Source organism: Monodelphis domestica, chromosome 1 (genome assembly GCF_027887165.1).
Source record: "Monodelphis domestica isolate mMonDom1 chromosome 1, mMonDom1.pri, whole genome shotgun sequence".
NCBI lineage: Eukaryota > Metazoa > Chordata > Mammalia > Didelphimorphia > Didelphidae > Monodelphis > Monodelphis domestica.
In genome coordinates this window covers 269,960,588-269,981,192 of record NC_077227.1, presented here as the reverse complement: position 1 = coordinate 269,981,192, position 20,605 = coordinate 269,960,588, and the positions used below count along the sequence as shown (strand labels likewise).

The following is a 20,605-nucleotide window of genomic DNA, read 5'->3' as shown; positions in this document are numbered from 1 at the left end:
TGTGATGTGTTAAATTACTAAATGCTCTTTGTATAATTGTTCTTTTGGGAGCTGTTTGCCTTTTCAAAATGATTTGGTTTGCTTCAGAATTTTAAAAAAATACTGGGGAAAAAAATAGACAAGTAGAAAATGAAATACAAAACTTCACTGAAGAAAATATTTCCTTAAAAATTATTCAGCAAATGGAAATTAATGACTCCATGAGATATCAAGAAACAATCAAAGTAGAAAATGTAAAATAACTCATTGAAAAAAACAACTAACTTGGGAAAGAGATCAAGAAAGAAATCATTTAAGAATTACTGGAATACATGAAAGCCATGATCAAAAATAGTCTAGATGCATACTTCAAGAACTCATCAATGAAAATTGCCCTGACATAGTAGAACCAAAGAATAAAATAGAAATTTTAAAAATTCATCCATCATCACCTGAAAGAGATCCCAAAATGAAAACTCCCAAAAATATTACTGCTAAATTCCAGAGCTCCCAGAACAAGGAGAAAATATTGCAAGCAACTAAAAAGAAACAATTCATATATGGTGGAGCCATGGTTAGGATCACACAGCTTTAGCAGCTTCCACATTAAAGAAGAAAAGGGATATGATATTCTAGAAGGCAAAAGAGCTAGGATTAAGAATAATAACCCACCCAGCAAAATTGAGTATAATTACTTAAGAGAAAAAAATTAATATTTAATGAAATAGAAGACTTTCAAGCATTCCTGATTAAAAGACCAAAGCTCAATAAAAAATATAATATTCAAACACAAGACTCAAAAGCAGCATAAAAAGAGAAACATGAAAGAAAAACTGTAAGAGATTCAATTAACTTAAACTGTTTATATTCCTATATAGGAAAAACATACATGTAATGCCTAAAAAATTAATCATTATTAGGCCAGTTGCTAGCAGTCTACATAGAGGGAGGGCACAAGAGTAAGTCAATTTGGGATGATCAAAAAAGGTGGGGAGGAAGGATAAAAAAAAAGGCTCCACTGGCAAAAGGGCAGAAAGGCAGAATGAAGTAAATTATTTCACATAAAAGAGGTTCAGAAGGAAAAGCTTTTACAGTAGAGTGAAAAATGAAGAGGAAAGAGTGACAAGCAATGCTCAAACTTCACTTTCACCTGAATTGGTTCAAAAATGTAAGAAAATATATACACTCAATTGTGCACTCAAATCTATTTTACCCAACAGAAAGGGATAAAAGGGGAAAAGGATGATAAAAGGGAGGGCAGATTAAAGGAGGCAGTGGTTAGAAGCAAAAGGAGGGACAGGATAAAAAGAGAGAGAAGGATAAACAGAATAAGATGGAGAGAAATACTGTTAGTAATCATAACTGTGTATATGAATGGGATGAGCTCACCCATAAAATGGAATTGGATAGCAGAAAAGAAGAGAGAAACCAGAATCCAAATATACGGTATTTACAAGAGATACTTGAAACAGAAACACAAACATACAGAGTTAAAATAAGGAAATGGAACAGAATCTGGTACATTCAATTGAAGTTAAAAAAAAAAGTAGGAGTGGCAATCATGATAACAAAGCAAAAAGGAAATAGACCAAATTAAAAGAGATCATTAGGTAGAGTATATTTTGATAAAAGGTACCAAAGACATCAAAAATAGTTTCTCTGATAAAGGCCTTGTTTCTCAAATATGTTATAGAGAACTGTGTCAAATTTTCAAAAATAAGAGCCATTCCCCAACTGATAAATTAGGATATGAACAGGCAGTTTTCAGAAGAAGAAATCAAAGCTATCTATAATCATGTGAAAAAAAAAAAACATTCTAAATCACTACTGATTAGAGAAATGCACATCTATCAGAAATGACAAATATTGGAAGGGATGAGGAAAAATAAATATAATAATGAACTGCTATTAGAATTGTGACTGATCCAACTATTCTGAAGAACAATTTGGAACAATGCTCAAAGGTTTAAAAAATTGCCCCTCTGACCCCAAAGAGATTAAAAAAAAAAGGAAAAGGATCTATAGGTTCAAAAATATTTATAGCAACTCTTTTTGTGCTGGCAAAGAATAAAAATTTGAGGGAATGCCTATGAATTGGGAAATGGTTGAACAAGTTATAACATAAGATTGTGTTGAAATATTATTGTGCTATAAGAAATTATATGGGAGGATGGCTTGAGAAAAATCTGAGATCTATATGAACTGATGCAAAATAAAGTGAGCAAAACCAGGAGATCATTATAAACAATAATAACAAATTTATGATAATCAAGCTACTCTAATCAACACAATGATCAAAGACTCATGAAAAATGTTAAAAAGTTAAGCTTGGAGTACAAATTATAGTTTCTTTTTCTTCCTTTTTTGATATCGCTAATATGGAAACGTTTTGTATAATTTCACATGCATAACTGAATACAACAAAACATTGATACTAAGAAGTTAAGGGTTTAAAAATACATACATACACATACATATATATATATATATATACACATACACACATATACATATGTATATGTATACATATACACACATATATACATATGTGTATACATACATGTGTGTATATATACATATATATATGGAGTCAGCTAGGCAGCTGACTTTATAGAGCTAGGTCTGGACACAGGAGCTCCTGGATTCAAATCTGACCCAAGATACTTCTTAGCTATGTGAATCTGGACAAATCACTTAACCTCAATTGCCTAGTTCTTACCTTGCTTCTCTGCCTTGGAACCAATACTGAGTATCCATTCTAAGCTAGAAGTGTTGCAGAAAGATGCCGAAAACCTACACTTCACCAAGGAGATCAAGAATGAACTTTGGATGTGATTGATTGGACTGAACTTTTGATTGAACATTTATTGTAACTGTACACATTTATGCCAAAAGGGACTGCCCCTAATTTGGCTTTCTGTCAATGCGCCTAGCAAACATTGGTTTTGCTTTCTTTTCTTTTCTATTTCCTCTCTCACTATTCTAATTTCTCTTAGAAAATTGAATATTGTGTATATCTTTAGTTAGGAGTGAATTTAGAACTACAAAATAATTATGTTAAATGATCAATGGGGAGACTAGTCTCCCAATGATCATCAGGGGGCATTGTAAACCTTAAAATTTCTTAGACTTATAAATGTTGGAAATTTCACCATTAGGAAATTTCATACTTGAAAAATTTCCTATTGATAGTGGGAACTCTATTGGAATGTGAACCCCATTGGCATGGGAGGTTCCTTCTCCTCCCTTCTTAAGATTACTTTAGGACAGAAACCTTTTGCTGAACAATGGAAAGGGCTTTGACCTATGCTTAAGCATAGAACAGGAATTTCTTTGAGTCATGATTGATTTTAGAATTGATACAATAGAGATACTTGGAATGACAGAACCAGGTCCTGAAAATTGCAATCTCCACCCTACTCAGTCCTAACAGGATTTAGGAAGGGCTGCAGCATAGATCAAAATTTAATTATTCCAATCTCTACCTACTCAGGGTAACAGGATTTAGGAAGGGCTGTAGCAAAGGATCAAGATTTAATTATTTGAGAATATGACCTTCAACAGACATGTGCAAAGCCACAGACCTCTGGGCGGACCTGGGTTAAGCTAGAGCCACCATTGGCACAGGGAAAATGATGGACAGTGATTGGTAGATGTGAGAACTGAGGGGAGGGAACTTGGATTTCCTTAAAGAGAGAGGGGTCTGAGAACTGAGGGTGTTGGTTGGAGAGGTTTTGGCTCTGGGAGGTTGTGCTTGCTCTGAAGGAAGCTGGAGGTGGAGGCCCCTGAGACTGTTTCTCCATTTTGGTCACGTGAGTAATAGGGACTGATCTCCTTTTTTTGCCCCAGCTATCTAAGGGCTTGGGCCTTTTGGCCCAGCCTAAACAGAAGGGGTATTTAAGCCCTATTCTTTTCTCTCCCCTTTCTCTCTCCCTCTCTTTCTCTATCTCTAATTCCTTTCTTCCTCCTGTTTGTAATTAAACTCTATAAAAGGTTGACGGCTGACTTGAGTTTTCATTTAGGAATTACATAGCTGAATTCCTTGGCGACCTTAAATTAACATATATCAGTCTTTTAAAGTGATTTCCTTGTCACAGAAGGTAAGAGTATATATGGTCCAGGGATCTTTATGTACATTTTAAACGTTCCTATTTCAATCTGAATCTGACAATACAGCTCCAGATAACTGCTCAAGGAGAAAGACATGGGGCTACAATCAATAGGGCTACCCAATGTTTGGTCACAGAATATGAAGGCAGTAGCCAGAAATAGACGGAAGAAATCTGATTTAGCCCCAACCCCAGTTCCAGCTCCTTTTCCCTGGAGAGAGAGTCAGAAAAAAAGTAAGGAGTAGGAACAGATACCAAGCACCCTATCTAGAACTGTGGCAGGGCAACAGCAACAATCAGACTTCAACAGAATTGGAACTGGGGTTTGTTCAACCCATCTAAGAGTGAGTAGAAGAGCAGGCAAAACCTAATCCAGACACAAAGTCCTACCCCAGGAATTGAAATTGGAGATATCAGTAAACGGAAGAAAACTCTTAAAAGAATGAAGAAGTCTTATGGGTTAAAAGAAGCCCAAAAAAGTAAGCCTAGATTGATTGAATGAATGAATGAGCATTTCTTAAGTGCTCACTATATGCAAAGTGCTGTGTATGAGTAAGAAAAAGAAAGATGTTCAGAAGGGTACATAGACAAGCTGGGCAGTTTTAATACTGTAATGTTACAGAAGCTGATGATTTCATATGTAATTCTCTTCCTGTTCTTTGCATATTGAAATGTTATAAGTTAATTTTAAAAATTGTAAGAAAAAAGTATTCAACTGAAAATTAGGAAAACTGGGTTCTAGCTATGGTTATGCTAGTGTAATCTTGGACAAGTCGTTTAATGAAGACTGGATCAGAGTTCCCTTAAATGTAAAATAAAATAACTGGACTATAAGATGATTTTAAAAGTTCCCTTCCAATTCTAAAATCCATGATTCTATAAAAATTGTCTATACTAGTAACAAAATGAACATTAATTTTTAGTAATCAAATAAACTATTAGGCTTTTGTAATCAAGTAAATTAAAATTTTCCAGATAGTTAAATCAGACTTCACTTTCCTTCTCCCACTAGAAGTCAAGAGAGCCAGTTCCTTACGTCAATGGGACTTAAGTAGCTTCTTCCAAGGAATATTTCAAAAACCACATGTGTACTTCAAGCCAGCCAAGGCTGATTTAAATGCTAGCTTAGCAAAAATTCATTAGTAATCAAGATGTACCTACTGAAAAGATTTTGATTCCACATAAATTTTCTCCAGCTAGTAATCAAACCCCTATGTCAACAGTACTGCTGGAATTAAGATACCTTTTCTGACTCTCATTCTCCAAATGTACTGTTAAATAAACCACAGTCCCATTAAAAGCAAAAAAATATTGATAAACAGATTACCCATACATCTAAGATGATTTCATTAAGTTGAAAATTCTAAAAGAAGAAAAAGCACATCATAAAATAAGGAAATTATTTTTATGATTTCCAAACCTTCCCTCTTCCTTCAAAATAAAAAATGTTCCTCAATAATGAAATATATTCATTTCCTTAGAATGATTCCTAAGGAAGCTACCTTGAAAATGGTGTTTAAAAAAAATAAATATTAGCATAAATTAGCAAACATGAACTGGTTCATATAGCTGCAACTTATTTCCAAAAAGAAGCATTAACCATTTCATATTTTTTAAAACTAGTTTCCAAGTAGCAGATTAAGGGGGAAAAAAACAACACAGAAATCTCTTGGTTCAGAATTGATCCAACCATATTCATTCTAATTACAGAATCTGACACAAATTGCCAATTGGATAAGTTGGCAATGACCTATGTGTGTCTTCTCTCTATCCCTATAATACAGATCAGAACTTATCTATGTCTTGCAATCCAGAGAGATTCTTTTTGGGTTTTTTTGTTTTGGGGGAGAAGAAGGTGAAGACAAAAAATTCTTGTACATTTTCTTTTACAAATACTTAGCAGATGATCTACCCAATGTACTAGATATTATCTAAATTTGTTTACATTTTTTAGGTACCAGCAAGGCATTTGGGGTATCTATCTTCCTCCCTCTGGAAACATAACTGGACCAGTCTCTTTCTCCAAAATTAATTTTCCTCAATAAATAACATATTTATATAGCACTTTAGAGTTTGCAAAACAATCTAAACACATAATTTCATATAAACCTTAAATTAATCTTCTAAGCTAAGTATAAATATTATTATTCCTATTTTACAAGTAAGGAAATAAACCTAGCGAAGCCAACTGACTGCCTAGGGTCATGGCTAGTAAGTTATCAGGGAGAATTTGAACCCTGGTCTGATAGCCAACATGCCACTTCTATACATGATTACTGGGAAAATGTTGCCATCTTCCTGCATGTCTGGATACCATTTTAGTCACTTTTAACCTTTTATTCTTCCGAGACTGTGGTATTCCAAGATTCAAAATCATAAGAATTGCTGGAATAACATTTGTATTTTTTTTAAGGGCAATGGAAATACTAAAATTTTAAAAGCAACCAGTTCCCAGTCCTTCCTTAGTGACCAGAAAGACTCAGGATTAGTCATCTCAAACCCAATTCAACCATTCAGACTCTATTCAAAGTAGTTAGGAACCACCAGTAAATGAAAACTAATTATGCATTAACCAGTAATTAGAACTAGGGGGGAGAAGGGAGGTGGAGTCAAGATGGCGGCATAGAGGGAGCAAAAGTTCAGACCTCTGAAAACCCTTCCTTACCAATTACAAACTAAATGCTCTTAGGGGACTGAAAATCAAACCTAACAATAAGCCAGAGCCAAGGAACCCTCCTGCAGGTTTCAACTTAAAAGGTACGCCCCCCCCAAAAGCCTGAATTTGAAAACACTCAGGTTTAAGGGGAAAGAAGAAGGAAGGTCCCAGCCCCCCACCCCACCTAGAGTGCTAAGCCTCCAGCAGCAGATCGAACCTATGGGCAGCCAAGGGTGCTAGTCTGGAGGGAGTACCTTGTGGACAAAGCTGTGCCAGACTCAGAGCATCGAACATAGCAGGTGGGAGAAGCAGTTGGAGAAGAAATGCAGAGTGCACAGCGGGCAGCATCTCAGACACTCCATATGCCTCAACCCAGGCTTTGGCCTCAGGGCACATCCAGCTCAACCCAGCTGGACTTAATCCCATCAAAGCTCCAGAGAACAGGAAAGCTCAAGCTCCAACACTCCTCCCCCACAGGCTGTTCTAAGAGATTCAAGCTCCAAGGGTGAAGGCTGACAGAGAAGCCCACCGATCCAACCAAAAAATGAGAGAAGCAAGAGCAAAGGCAACTGCAGAGGATAAAGAAAGGGAAAATATGAGCAAACAACAGAGAAAGAAAAAAGGAATTACAATCAATAGCTTCTACGCAGACAATGAACAAAGAGCAAACGGAACAGAGAAGGATGAGGGAGCACCAAGCAAAAAAAAAAGAAAAAAAAAACAGAAACCCCAGAGAATTGGATACAAGCTTTGAAAGAACTTAAAATAAAATTCAAAACACAATTAAGAGAGGCTGAAGACAACTTTAAAAACAAGATAAGTCATCTGGAAACAGAAAAATGTCTTGAAAGCCAAAATTAATTATCTTCAAAATGAGGCAAAGGAGATGAAAGAGGAGGCAAAAAAGACGAAAGATGACCTCCAAAGAAAATCAGACCAGAAAGTGAAAGATGACCAAAAAGCTAGGGATAAAATCCAGTCTTTAAGATCCAGAATACAACAATTGGAAGCAAGCAACTTCACAAGTCAGCAGGACACTATAAAACAAAATCAAAAGAATGAAAAATTTGAGGAAAATATGAAGCACTTCATTCACAAAACAGAAGATTTAGAAAATCGTTCCAGGAGAAACAACTTAAGAATCATTGGTCTACTAGAAGACCATGACAAAAGGAAAAGCCTGGACAACATACTACAAGAAATTATCCAAGAAAACTGCCTCAATATTCTAGAATAAGAGGGAAAAGTGGAGATTGAAAGAATCCACAGATCACCTCCTGTACTCAATCCCCAACTGACAACACCCAAGAATGTTATAGCCAAATTCAAGAACTATCAGAACAAGGAAAAAATATTACAAGCTGCTAAGAAGAAGTCATTCATATATCATAGAACCACAGTGAGGATAACATAGGATCTGGCTGCATACACACTGAAGGACCAAAAGGAAGGGAATATTACATTCCAGAAAGCAAGGGGAACTAGGCCTACAACCAAGAATCAACTACCCAGCAAAACTGACTATATTCTTACAGGGGAAAGTATGGTCATTTAACAAAATAGAAGAATTCCAAGCATTTGTAAAGAAAAGACCAGACCTGAACAGAAAATTTGATGTCCAAGCACAGAACTCAAGAGAATCATCAAAAGGTAATTAAGAGAGAAAAAAGAAAAACAGAACAAAACCAAAAAAAAAAACTTTTTTTAAGAGACCCAATAAGTTAAAATGATATGTATCCCTATAAGAAAAGAGGTCATTGGTAACTCTCAAAAACTGTTATTATCACCTGGGCAGCTAGAAGAATTACACTTAGAGGGAACAGTGACAAATTGTATTGGATGAAATGCCAAGACATAAATATGTATATATATATATATATATATATGTATGCATAAATACATAAATGTGTGTATATATATGTATACATACAACTAGAGATAAAAAAAAGAGGATAATACTAAAAGAAATGGGAAAAGAAACTAAAGAGAATAAATTTATATGTCACAAAAAAGCGCATGGTGGGGAGGAGGGAGAACATCAATACACTGGAAGGGTAAAGAGGTTGAAGATAGTAAATATTCAACTCTTAGGAGCATTGAAATTGACTCAAAGAGGGAAGAACAATCAAATACATTGGGGCAAAGAATTGATTTGCGCCCTATAGGGAAATAGAAGGGTAACAAATGGATTGGTGGGGAGGGAAGCAGTAGGGGGGGGGGGGAGGTAAAAAGACTGTAAAGAAAATAAGACAGGAATAAGAAGGGAAGGGGGTAGAAAGGGAAGTAAAATAAGGGTGGGAATTAGGGGCACTAATAAAAACAAAACATTGGTGTAGAAGGGAATAGTGAAAGAAGAAAAGGCAGGACTAGGAGTAGAAATCAAAATGCTGGGAAATACACAGCTGGTAATCATAACTCTGAATGTGAATGGAATGAACTCACCCATAAAACACAAGCAAATAGCAGAGTGGATTAGGAACCCAAACCCTACCATATGCAGTCTACAAGAAACACACATCAGAAAGGCAGACACGCATAGGGTAAAAGTAAGTGGATGAAGCCAAATCGATTGGGCATCAAGTAATAAAAAGAAGGCAGGAGACACAATCATGATATCTGACAAAGCCAAAGTAAAAATAGATCTAGTTAAAAGAAATAGGGAAGGTAATTACATTCTGATAAAAGGCAGTATAGAAAATGAGGAAATATCCATATGCAACATATATGCACCAAATGGCATAGCATCCAAATTTCTAAAGGAGAAACTAGTGGAGCTCAAGGATGAAATAGATAGAAAAACTATACTAGTGGGAAACCTGAACCTTCCTCTATCAGAACTAGATAAATCAAACCAAAAAATGAATAAGAAAGAGGTAAATGAAATCTTAGAAAAATTAGAGTTAGTAGACATGTGGAGAAAAATAAATAGGGACAAAAAGGAATATACCTTCTTTTCAGCAGCACATAATACATTCACAAAAACTGACCATATACTAGGGCATAAAAACATTGCAAACAAGTGAAAAAGAGCAGAAATAATAAATGCAACCTTCTCAGATCCCAATGCAATAAAAATAATAATTAGTAAGGGTACATGGAAAGGCAAATCAAAAATTAATTGGAAATTAAACAATATGATTCTCCAGAACCAGTTAGTTAAAGAACAAATCATAGAAACAATTAATAATTTCATTGAAGAAAATGACAATGATGAGACATCCTTTCGAAACCTATGGGATGCAGCCAAAGCAATACTCAGGGGGAAATTTTTATCCTTGAATTCATACATAAACAAATTAGGGGGGGCAGAGGTCAATGAATTGGGCATGCAAATTAAAAAACTAGAAAGTGAACAAATTAAAAATCCTCTGATGAAGACTAAATTAGAGATCCTAAAAATCAAAGGAGAAATTAATAAAATTGAAAGTCAAAGAACTATTGATTTAATAAATAAGACTAGAAGCTGGTACGGTGAAAAAAAAGAACAAAAACAAATAAAATAGACAAAGTACTGGTCAATCTAATTTTAAAAAGGAAAGAAGAAAACCAAATTGACAGTATCCAAGATGAAAAGAAGACCTCACCTCTAATGAAGAGGAAATTAAGGCAATCATTAAAAACCATTATGCCCAATTATATAGCAACAAATATGGCAATCTAGGTGATGTGGATGAATATTTACAAAAATATAAATTGCCTAGACTAACAGAGGAAGAAACAGACTACCTAAACAACCCCATATCAGAAAAAGAAATTGAACAAGCCATCAAAGAACTACCTAAGAAAAAAATCCACAGGTCCAGATGGATTCACAAATGAATTCTATCAAACATTCAAAGAACAACTAATCACAATATTATACAAACTATTTGACAGAATAAGCAAAGAAGAAGTTCTACCAAATTCCTTTTATGACACAAATATGGTACTGATTCCAAAGCCAGGCAGGTCAAAAACAGAGAAAGAAAACTGCAGACCAATCTCCTTAATGAATATAGAGGCAAAAATCTTAAATAGGATACTAGCAAAAAGACTCTAGCAGGTGATCAGGAGGGTTATTCACTATGAACAGGTAGGATTCATACCAGGAATGCAAGGACGGTTCAATATTAGGAAAACCATCCACATAATTGACCATATTAATAAGCAAACCAACAAAAATCACATGATTATCTCAACAGATGCAGAAAAAGCCTTTGACAAAATACAACACTCATTCCTATTGAAAACACTAGAAAGCATAAGAATAGAAGGGTCTTTCCTAAAAATAATAAACAATATATATCTAAAACCATCAGCAAACATCATCTGCAACGGGGACAATCTAGAAGCCTTCCTAGTAAGATCAGGAGTGAAACAAGGATGCCCATTATCACCTTTACTATTTAATATTGTACTGGAAACACTAGATGTAGCAATTAGAGAAGAAAAAGAAATTGAAGGTATTAAAATGGACAATGAAGAGACCAAGCTATCACTCTTTGCAGATGATATGATGGTCTACTTAAAGAATCCTAGAGAATCAACCAAAAAACCTAGTCAAATAATCAACAACTTTAGCAAAGTTGCAGGATACAAAGTAAACCCACATAAGTCATCAGCATTTTTATATATTTCCAACACATCACAGCAACAAGAATTAGAAAGAGAAATTCCATTTAAAACCACCCTAGACAGAACTGGAATGACCTCCAGGAATTGATGTAGGGGGAAAGGAGCAAAACCAGAAGAACATTGTACACAGAGACTGATACACTGGGGTACAATTGAATGTAATGGATTTCTCCATTAGTGGCAATGCAGTGATCCTGAACAACTTGGAGGGATCTACGAGAAAAAACACTATCCACATTCAGAGAAAACTGTGGGAGTAGAAATACAGAAGAAAAACAACTGCTTGATTGCATGGGTCAAGGGGATATGACTGGGGATATAGACACTAAATGAACATCCTAATGCAAACACCAACAACATGGAACTGGGTTCTGAGCAAGGACACATGTAATACCCAGTAAAATTGTGCGTCAGCTACAGGAAGGTTGGAGAGAGAGGGGAGAGAGCTACGGGGGGAGGGGAGAGAGGGAAAAAATATGATTCTTGGAACCAAGGAATAATGTTCTAAATTGACTCAATAAATAAATAAAAATTTAGAAAAAAAAACTAGAGGAGAGAATAGCCCCTCACAAACTATCAATACCATACTCATCTTTGTGCATAAGAAACAGAAAAGCCAATTCTCCCAGCTATATGAAACTAATACAGAAAGAGGACTCAGCCTTAAAAGTGGCCTGCCCAGAAGATTGCCTTGGACCTGAGGAAAAGAAGACAGCAAATACAGCTAATACCAGTCCTGTAACCCACAAGTGACTTGGATTCAAGCCTTCAAACAGAATATCAGCTACTTCGGGCTTGTAGCCCAGTCTCAGCAAGTTACCAAACAATTGATCAACCAACCAACGTTAATTAAGTATTTATTATGTACCAGGGACTATATAAGTGCCAATAATTCAAGTCAAAAGTGAATCACTGTGTCATCAAGAAGAGTACATTCTACCTGTGAGGAAATATGTACACATATGAGATACATAGTGTAGATGAAAGGTAATGGAACTAGTAGCTAGGAGGACCAGAAAAAGCATCCTACATAAAGTCAGTTATTCAATTTATTAAGCCCTAACTATGTGCCAGGGAAATACATGCAAAAAGAAACATTACTTGCAGTCAAAGAGATTCGATTCTAATTTTAAAACCCCCAAAAAATACATTGAAGGAAGGGGGGAAGTAGAAAGGATATTGGGGGAAAGGGTATAATGAATCCAGAGAGTCAGAAGCAGAGCCAAGGGAACCAAAGGTAGATGGCCTGGGCCCTTTCTCAAAAGGGAGGTTTTAAGATGAACTCCTCAATGAGAGAATAGTTACAGAGGTAAAGGGAGGTTCCAGGACAGGAAACTACAGAGAAAGAAGGCTATTGAGGAATGATGATGAAGTCCTCAGAGTCAGAAGCAGAGCCAGTGGAGGAATGAAACATGGCTAGCCTGGGGCTCTTCCTCAATATGAAGTTATATGTGAAAAAAAGTAATATATGGAATTATTACATTTTTTAAAATGAGCAGTATTAAAGAGATTCAGAATTTCAATCCTCTTGGTGTTTAAACAAACAACCATAGTTAAATCCTAAGAACACATAAAAGTTGAACTTTAGGAAACAATTTTTTTTTAATTTGGGAAAATATATGACAAAACTATGATATAGGCATCGTTGTTTATTTAGTTCTTTACAATAGAAATTGCTAGGTCAATCTCTTCTGTAATCATGGATCTTGTTGAGAAGTCCTTAGAACATTTCAGGGCTTAATACAATAAGTACAATAACACCAGCAAACATAAGAAACCCCTCTTCCATTTGTACCTTGCTCAAGATATTCTCCCAAGATAGTAGTAAATATACATGTCCCAATTTTATGCATCTCTAGAAGTTTATTCCCTGAGTCTTATTCAGTAAAATGCACACACACATTTTTGTAAAGTGATACTTATCAAGAAATTATATCATTTTTAGCATATATATGAGGGCATGTATTTTGCTCCACCAAAACAAATGCCATTTTTTTCTGTAACTAACATGCAAAAGAATCTTGCATTCTCTGTACCTTTGAATCAGGCATATGATTAATCACAAAAGATATGGTCTGATATAGAGAATCATTTAGTACTTGTTCCTTCTCATTTTCAAGAAAAGTATCCTCAATATATGTAAACCAATTACTAAAAAATAGAATATTAAAAAAATAGAATAAAAAATACTTCCCTGCCCCAGTAAGTCAGAATAAGGTCAACAGTAATGGCCCAAAAGACCCTGTTACCACAAAGGGAATCTGAATATCATCTAGCCCTCAATTTCCCCACTAGGGAAAGCACCAGTCCTGAATTTTGACCCAGGCAAGAACTCAATAAAAACCCATCCTCTTCATCCAAATTGGGCCTTAATTCCATGCCTTGTGTGTCCATCCTCCCTGCCTACCCCTGCACTCTGTTAATTGTCCACCCTCAATTCTAATGAAGCTTGCTTACAGTACTTTCTATCCACTCCTGACTCACTGCTTTTTGGTTTTGTTCAGTGGTACTACGCTTCCTGGCCTCAAATGAGACCAGGTCTGATAGTGTAGCTACGTCTATTTTCCAAGTTTTTTACTTAGAGAATAGAAAGGGCTAACTCCTGAACTGTATAGCTCATGATGACAGGGCTCCTCCTCTTTTCCAGAACACCAGAGATGCATCTAGGGTCCCTCAAGCTCTCTCCCTCTCCTGAGGAATATAAGTGGCCAGAATGCTCTACAGGTTTATCATTTTGGCAATATAAGTGGCAGAGGAAAGCCAGTTTGCTGCCTTTTCCTTGATATGCAAAAACTACTTGAGTCTAGATAAAAATATGGGTAGATACTGATGTTCTTTCTCTCATAATACGATCATATCATCCTTGATTTTTTCTATGCTTTTGGTGTTTTCTCCCAAGTTTATTTACTTACTTATTTACAGACATTATCTCTCTTTCCCATCACCCACCCCTCGGCTAAATAAGTATAAAAAAGATTAAAAGAAAACATTAATAACCAAAATACATGGTCCACAAATTCTTACATTGGCCATGTTTAAAAACATGTCTCATTATGCATTTTAAATCCATCAACTCTTTTATAGAAAGTAGATGGCCCGTTTCATCATAAATCCTCTGGAATTGTGGTTTATCACAACAATGATGAGTCATAAAATGATCCAAATTTGTTTTTCTCTATAATGTCATGATTAATATCAATTATTCACCTATATCTGCTCACTTTGCTCTATAAGAGTTCATATGTCTTCCCAATTTCCTCTCAAGTTGTCCATTTCGTCATTTTTATGACATAATATTTCATGTATTCATATGCTGCAGTTTGCTTATCTGTTCCTCAATGTGAGCACCCAGTCAGTTTCCAATTCTTTGCCACTGAAAATGAGCTGCTATAAATATTTTGTCCAGATGGGTCCTTTTTTCTTTCATTGCTCTCTTTGAGGTCCAAACCTAAAAATGGCATGCAATTTAATAACTTTTGGGGCAGAATTCCAAATTGCTTTCCAGAATAGCTAGACTAGTTCACAATTCTACCAATAGTTCATCAATGTGCCTTTTATCCTCCTATCCCTTGCATTTTCTACTTTCATCATCTTTACATTCCTCCTGTCCCTTGTCATTTTCTTCTTTTTCTTCTTAAGGCATGAAGTGATAGCTGTGAATACCCTCAGAGCTGCTTTAATTTGCATTTCTTTAATTACTAGTGATTTGGCATATATTTTCATATGGTTATTGATAGTTTTTATTTCTTCCTTTGAAAACTGCCTATTCCTATCCCTTGACTCTTTATCTATGAGAAATGACTATTAGTCTTATAATTTGAATTGGTTCCTCATCTATTATAGATATGAGACCTTTATCAGAGAAACTTGCTGCAAAGGTTTATTTGTTTTTCTCCAGGAATCTATTTCTCTCCTAATTTTAACTGCCTTAAGTATTGTGCAAAACCTTTTATAAATTTTATGTAATCAAAACTGTCCATTTTATCTTCTGTGACTTTAAGAGATTTTGAAAAAAGATCTCTGAATGTTTTCAATTCCAGATTTCCTAAGCATATACTTGATCTAGTCCAGGTACTATACCTACTTCATCATTAGAAGTTTGGTCTTGGCAGTGAAAGTTTTCAAAAGCAGGAAAAAAAGAAATACAGATTAACACACATCAATGAAATACACTCATATATCATTCATACACCAATTTAAAACTGGCATATATATCATGGCTAGCATCTGAATCTCAGCATATTTACAAAAACATATCTAAATTCAACAGAGAAACTACCATTAAAGTATTTCTTAAATATTATATTTATATGGTGTCTTTATTTACATTATCTTAAGCTAATAAAGCTTAAAACTGCATTAAAGCTTTAGACATTGTATGTCTGTGTTTGTGTATATATATATTTATATATAAAACATTGATTGAAATCTCAAAAGAACTAGACTTTTCAAATGATTAGAATATTGTAACCTCAACTTTGAAAAGAAACAAGCTTTTTAAAAAGAGCTTTACAGAAATGATTTTTTAACAGACTACATATTGGAATCAGTGCATAGTGAATTTAATCTCCTATACCTTTTATATCTACTGTATTACAATGATAACTGAGATTTAGAATTAACACACTGAATCATCCAGAAAGCTTTAACTACACTATACAGATTAGGCTGAATAACTCAATTGATAGAAAATTCAATCAGCCTTAGAACATCCTTTTTCTATTACAAGTGTTTCAGTTAATCAAAGTTTTAGTCAAAGTAAAAGAAAGTAGAATAATGAGCTATGGATATTACCAATTTTATTCTTATGAAAACATTTGTTATTTTCTACTACATAGAAATTAAATTATTAAACTAAAGACATTGAAAGTTAATAAAAGTGTACATTCAAGACTAGGCAATCCAGTTTGTTTTTAAATCCTCATCTTCCATCTTAGACTCAAAACTGTGTATTGGTTCCAAGGAAGAAGAGTTCTGGGGCTAGGCAATGGGAGTTAAGTTATTTGCCCAGGGTCACATTTGAACCCAGGACCTCCTCACTCTCAATCCACCAAGCCACTTAGGTGCCCTCCCATTCTTATAATTTTACAGCAATCAATGAGTATAAAAAAGCATGTAATCCTATGGTCCAACAAATTCTGATATATGAATGTAAAGGAATATTATTATGCTATAAGAGATGATAAAGACAATTTCAGGGAATCCTAAGGTGTACAGACTACTACACAGTGAAGTAAAAACAGAATAATGTATTCAAGGACAATGACACTGTAAAGAAAAACAGCTTAGTTTTATAATAATGCTAGTAAATGAGATGACCAACCATGTATCCAGAAGACCTGTGATATAGTATATTATCCACTTTCTGACAGAGCTGATTAATTGAAGGTGTAGAAGTAGACATACTCTCTCCGTACAAAATTAATGCAGCAAAAATTAGAAAAGAAACATGTAAATGGGGAAAATTATACAACACCTTCTCTGAGAAAGGTCTCATTTCTGAGGAAAATAGAGAATAAATCAAATGTATACAAGTAATTTTAAAAATCATCAAATGATATGAATAGGTAGTTTTCAAATAAAGAAATCAAAGCTATCAATAGTTATGAAAAAAAAATGCTTCAAATCACTAATATTAGAGAAATGTACATTTAAACAACTCTGAAGTTCTAACACCATCAAATTGGCTGAACTAGTCACAGTATGTGAATATGATGAAATACTACTGTGCTATAAGAAATCATTAAGGAGGCACAGCTAGGTGGCTAAGTGGACAGAGAGCTAGGCCTAAAGATGGGAGGGCCTCTGTTCAAATATAACCTCAGGCTCTTCCTAACAGAGTGACCCTGGGCAAGTCACTTAACCTCTATAGTCTAGCCTTTACCAATCTTCTACCTTAGAACCAATATTGATTCTAAGATGGAAGGGAAGGGTTGGTTGGTTGGTTGGTTTTTTAAGAAAAGAAATTACTATAGGATAGCTTCAGAGAAACCTGGGAAGATCTATATCAAAAAATTCAAAAAGAAGTGAGAACCAAAAGAACAATTTATACAATAGTGTTATTTGTGTAGAAGAATAACACATAAATGTAGAAGATTTTAGAATTCCTATCAATGCAATGACCAAACACAATTCCATTAGACTCACAATGAAACATGATACCCATTTCCTAACAAAGAAAGGTGATAGACCTGTAATACAGTTGAGACTTTATTTTACATGAATCTTACAGGAAGTTTGACTATACATATTTGTTACAGGACTATACATATTTGTTACTTTCTTTTTCAATGAGAGGAAAAGAAGAAAGAAGAAAGATTTTCCTAATTTGAAAAAAAAAATTTAATTTTTCAAAAATCCTATAATCTTCCTACTCAACTAATTTCCCCTCTGATCAGTTACATTAAGGGTCCTATTATCAAAAATAATAGAATATCTGGCCACTTCTATTTTCTTGCTCTCTTATATCAAACGTTAACTGACCAAAGGTAAAGAAATGAGGGGGAATTGCATCAAACCTAATAAAAAAAGGTAAGCTAAAAAGTAAAGAAATGAATACACAATGAATCAATCATATTTAAAGGGTTAAAAGTCTGTTCATCCTACTTGCCAAACTTACCCTGAAAGTCATTCTGCTTTGTATTACAAGTTTGGTCATTTTTCTCTATTCCTTAGTCACTTAAACATTCTTTAATGGTTCAACATTGCAAGCAGAATAAATACTCATGGCAAGCAGGGGAAAACTAACATCAATTAAGACATTTACAAAAATAAAAAGTTCCAATTGCAGCTTATGATGCAACCGAATCAATAAATCTTTCCAAGGGCTCTTTCCAATAACATTTTCTAATTAATCTCTAAATAACCTAGTAAAATGTAAGCTCCTAGAGGGCAGGGATTCTAGTATTTTTATCTCCAGCACTGCCCACAGTGTCTAACACAGAAGGTGCTCAATAAATGCCTGTTGATTAATTGAAACATTAAGAAACTACAAACAAAAAAATAACACTAATTATAAGAAAGCTTTCATCCAAATAAATGCTTTATGTGCATAAAACTTCATTGAATTTAGTCATATTTAACCAACTTAACCATATCTATCCAGAAAGAAATTAACCCCAATTGTTAAAAAAAAAATACAGCAAAGGCTAGGACCATTTCTACCTTTATCATTAAAGGCATCATATTTCCCTCACGTTCCCTTACAAAACTTTCAAGATTTCAACCATTTCTTAGATGAATTCAGACCAAGAAGAGACCCAAGAGGTGATCTGGTATATCCCTTCATTTTCCAGAAGTGGAAACTAAGGCTCAAGGAGGTAAATTAATTTGCCCCAGTACACCTTGGGTTGAGTTCCTTGTAAGGGCCTATTTTTGCCTTAGACTTATCCCCCGCAGCGTTTAGCATAGTGCCTCTGGTGCACAACTTAATTAATGCTTGCAAATCAAAATGAAATCTTCTTAATAAATACTAGTTGCCTTGATATTTAATATAACAGGATGCAAAACCCACATCTTCTGCCTTCAAAATATAAACATTCTTCCCACATAGCTCTTAATTATCACAGAAGGGATAGCACAGTCAGATGATCCGGTTAAAACAAAGTCTAACATATATGTAACGTTTTTCAGGTGTGTATGTAAGGAGTAAGTTCCTCTACTATAAATTTGTTTTGTAAGTTTCTACTTTCAAATGGGGGGAGGGGGTACTGTTTGTCAACCATGTATGTTGGTCTACTGCGTGTAAATTTGTTAATTCTGTAAATTTTGTCCATTGCCTTCAGCTTAAGTTAGTGTAAGTTTATCTACAGTTCAGCTTCCGGTGGGTGGGTGACTGGGGGGTGGGGGGGTATCACCTTCAACTTCCCAACTTCCTAGCTGTTAACTCATTCTTTTCAGTTATAAATTTAAAAAAAAAAAAACATTTAAAATGTAATTGTTTTTACACTCAAGTAAATGACTCACTTTCCCCCTCCCCCCCTCCCCGCCAAATAGTATCCTTCCCGCGAGAACAAACAGCCCCCGCCAAAGAAGTTTATGTCTATGTGTGGCTTATGTTGGGTCACCAAACCCTTCTCGATTTCCCTGCTATCCCTGCCTCCCAGGGTCCCCCCACCACTACCTCTCGGAGCTTAGCTCTCTCCCACTCTCCTCACACGGCTCTTTGTACGTAAGCTCCATGAGGGCAGGGTTCCTCCCTTTATCTCCCTTGTATTTGTATCCCCAGTAGCTCCTAGCAGGGGACAGGAATGCAATAAGCGCTTCCTAAATGCATATTGACTGACCGAATGACCGAGTGAGCACCCGCCTCAGCCCCTGCCCATCTCCGCCACACTCACAGCGTGTGCCCGCACACATTCACCATCAGCTTCAGGGAGGGGTTCCGGTACTTGGTGGTCTTACACCGAGGGCAGCCCTGGTCGTCCATGGTTTCTTCTCTCCGCCTCCAGACTGACCCCACCCCCAATCTCCAGTCACGGCCAAGACAGAGCACGCAACAACCGCAGGTTCCCCTACTCAGTGAAAGCAAAGCCTGTCTCCCTCTCTAACCAGCACCGTAGCAGGAGAGTTCCGTCGGTGAATGAGCCCCGGCGCGAGCGCGGTGCCACTGCACAAAGGTTCCGGGGAGAGAGAGGAGGAGGAGAAGGAAGAGGAGGGAAAGAGGAGAGGGGAGGGAAGGGGAAGGGAGGGGGAGGAAGAGAAAAAGAAGGTCAGAGTGAGAAAGGGAGATAGATGACTCTAGGCCTGGTAGTGACTGCTGGATTCTCTTCTCTGCTTCTCTTTCTCTGTATGACCCTGGACAAATCCACTACCGTGGTGTGAGAATTTCAAAACTCTTCAAAGGGGAAAAATGGTCATAAGAGCTAATCTGTTGTGCATTTACCTATATCTTTCAAGGAAACTGGAACAGTGTTGAATTTAGAAAAGCATGTTCTAAGTCTTCCAGGGATATTACCTTAGTAATTAGGAGGTCTCAATTAGGAGGGGAGTCGGGGTACGAGGGGAGATAGGGAAAAGGGGGAAATATTTGCTAAAATCCTGCACTCATTTCAGTTACTGAAATGAATAGTTCATTCCCACATAAGAAAATATAAATATACAATACATATAATAAGTAAATAAAATATATATAACAAATCCCATGGCATAGTGGATAGACTATTGAACTGGAGACAGGAATGCTTGGATTCAAATTCCATTTCAGATGCTTTATTACCCTAAGCAATTTAATGTCTCTGGACTTCAC

The 20,605-nt window shown here is 35.6% G+C and overlaps 1 protein-coding gene across 3 annotated transcripts in view; it reads right to left on the bottom strand.

Moving 5' to 3' along the window:
* Positions 1–19,986, bottom strand: part of MNAT1 (MNAT1 component of CDK activating kinase) — a 284,646-nt gene extending 264,660 nt beyond the window's left edge. For 2 of the 3 annotated variants that reach the window (XM_056810856.1, XM_056810857.1), the window contains exon 1: positions 19,698–19,973. In XM_056810856.1, the coding sequence (XP_056666834.1) occupies positions 19,698–19,786 (89 nt within the window). In that variant the 5' untranslated portion in view covers positions 19,787–19,973. Of the gene's footprint in view, positions 1–19,697 lie in introns of all 3 variants that reach the window. The other variant, XM_001377477.4, reaches the window with a different exon arrangement.
* Between the last annotated feature and the right edge of the window lie 619 nt (positions 19,987–20,605).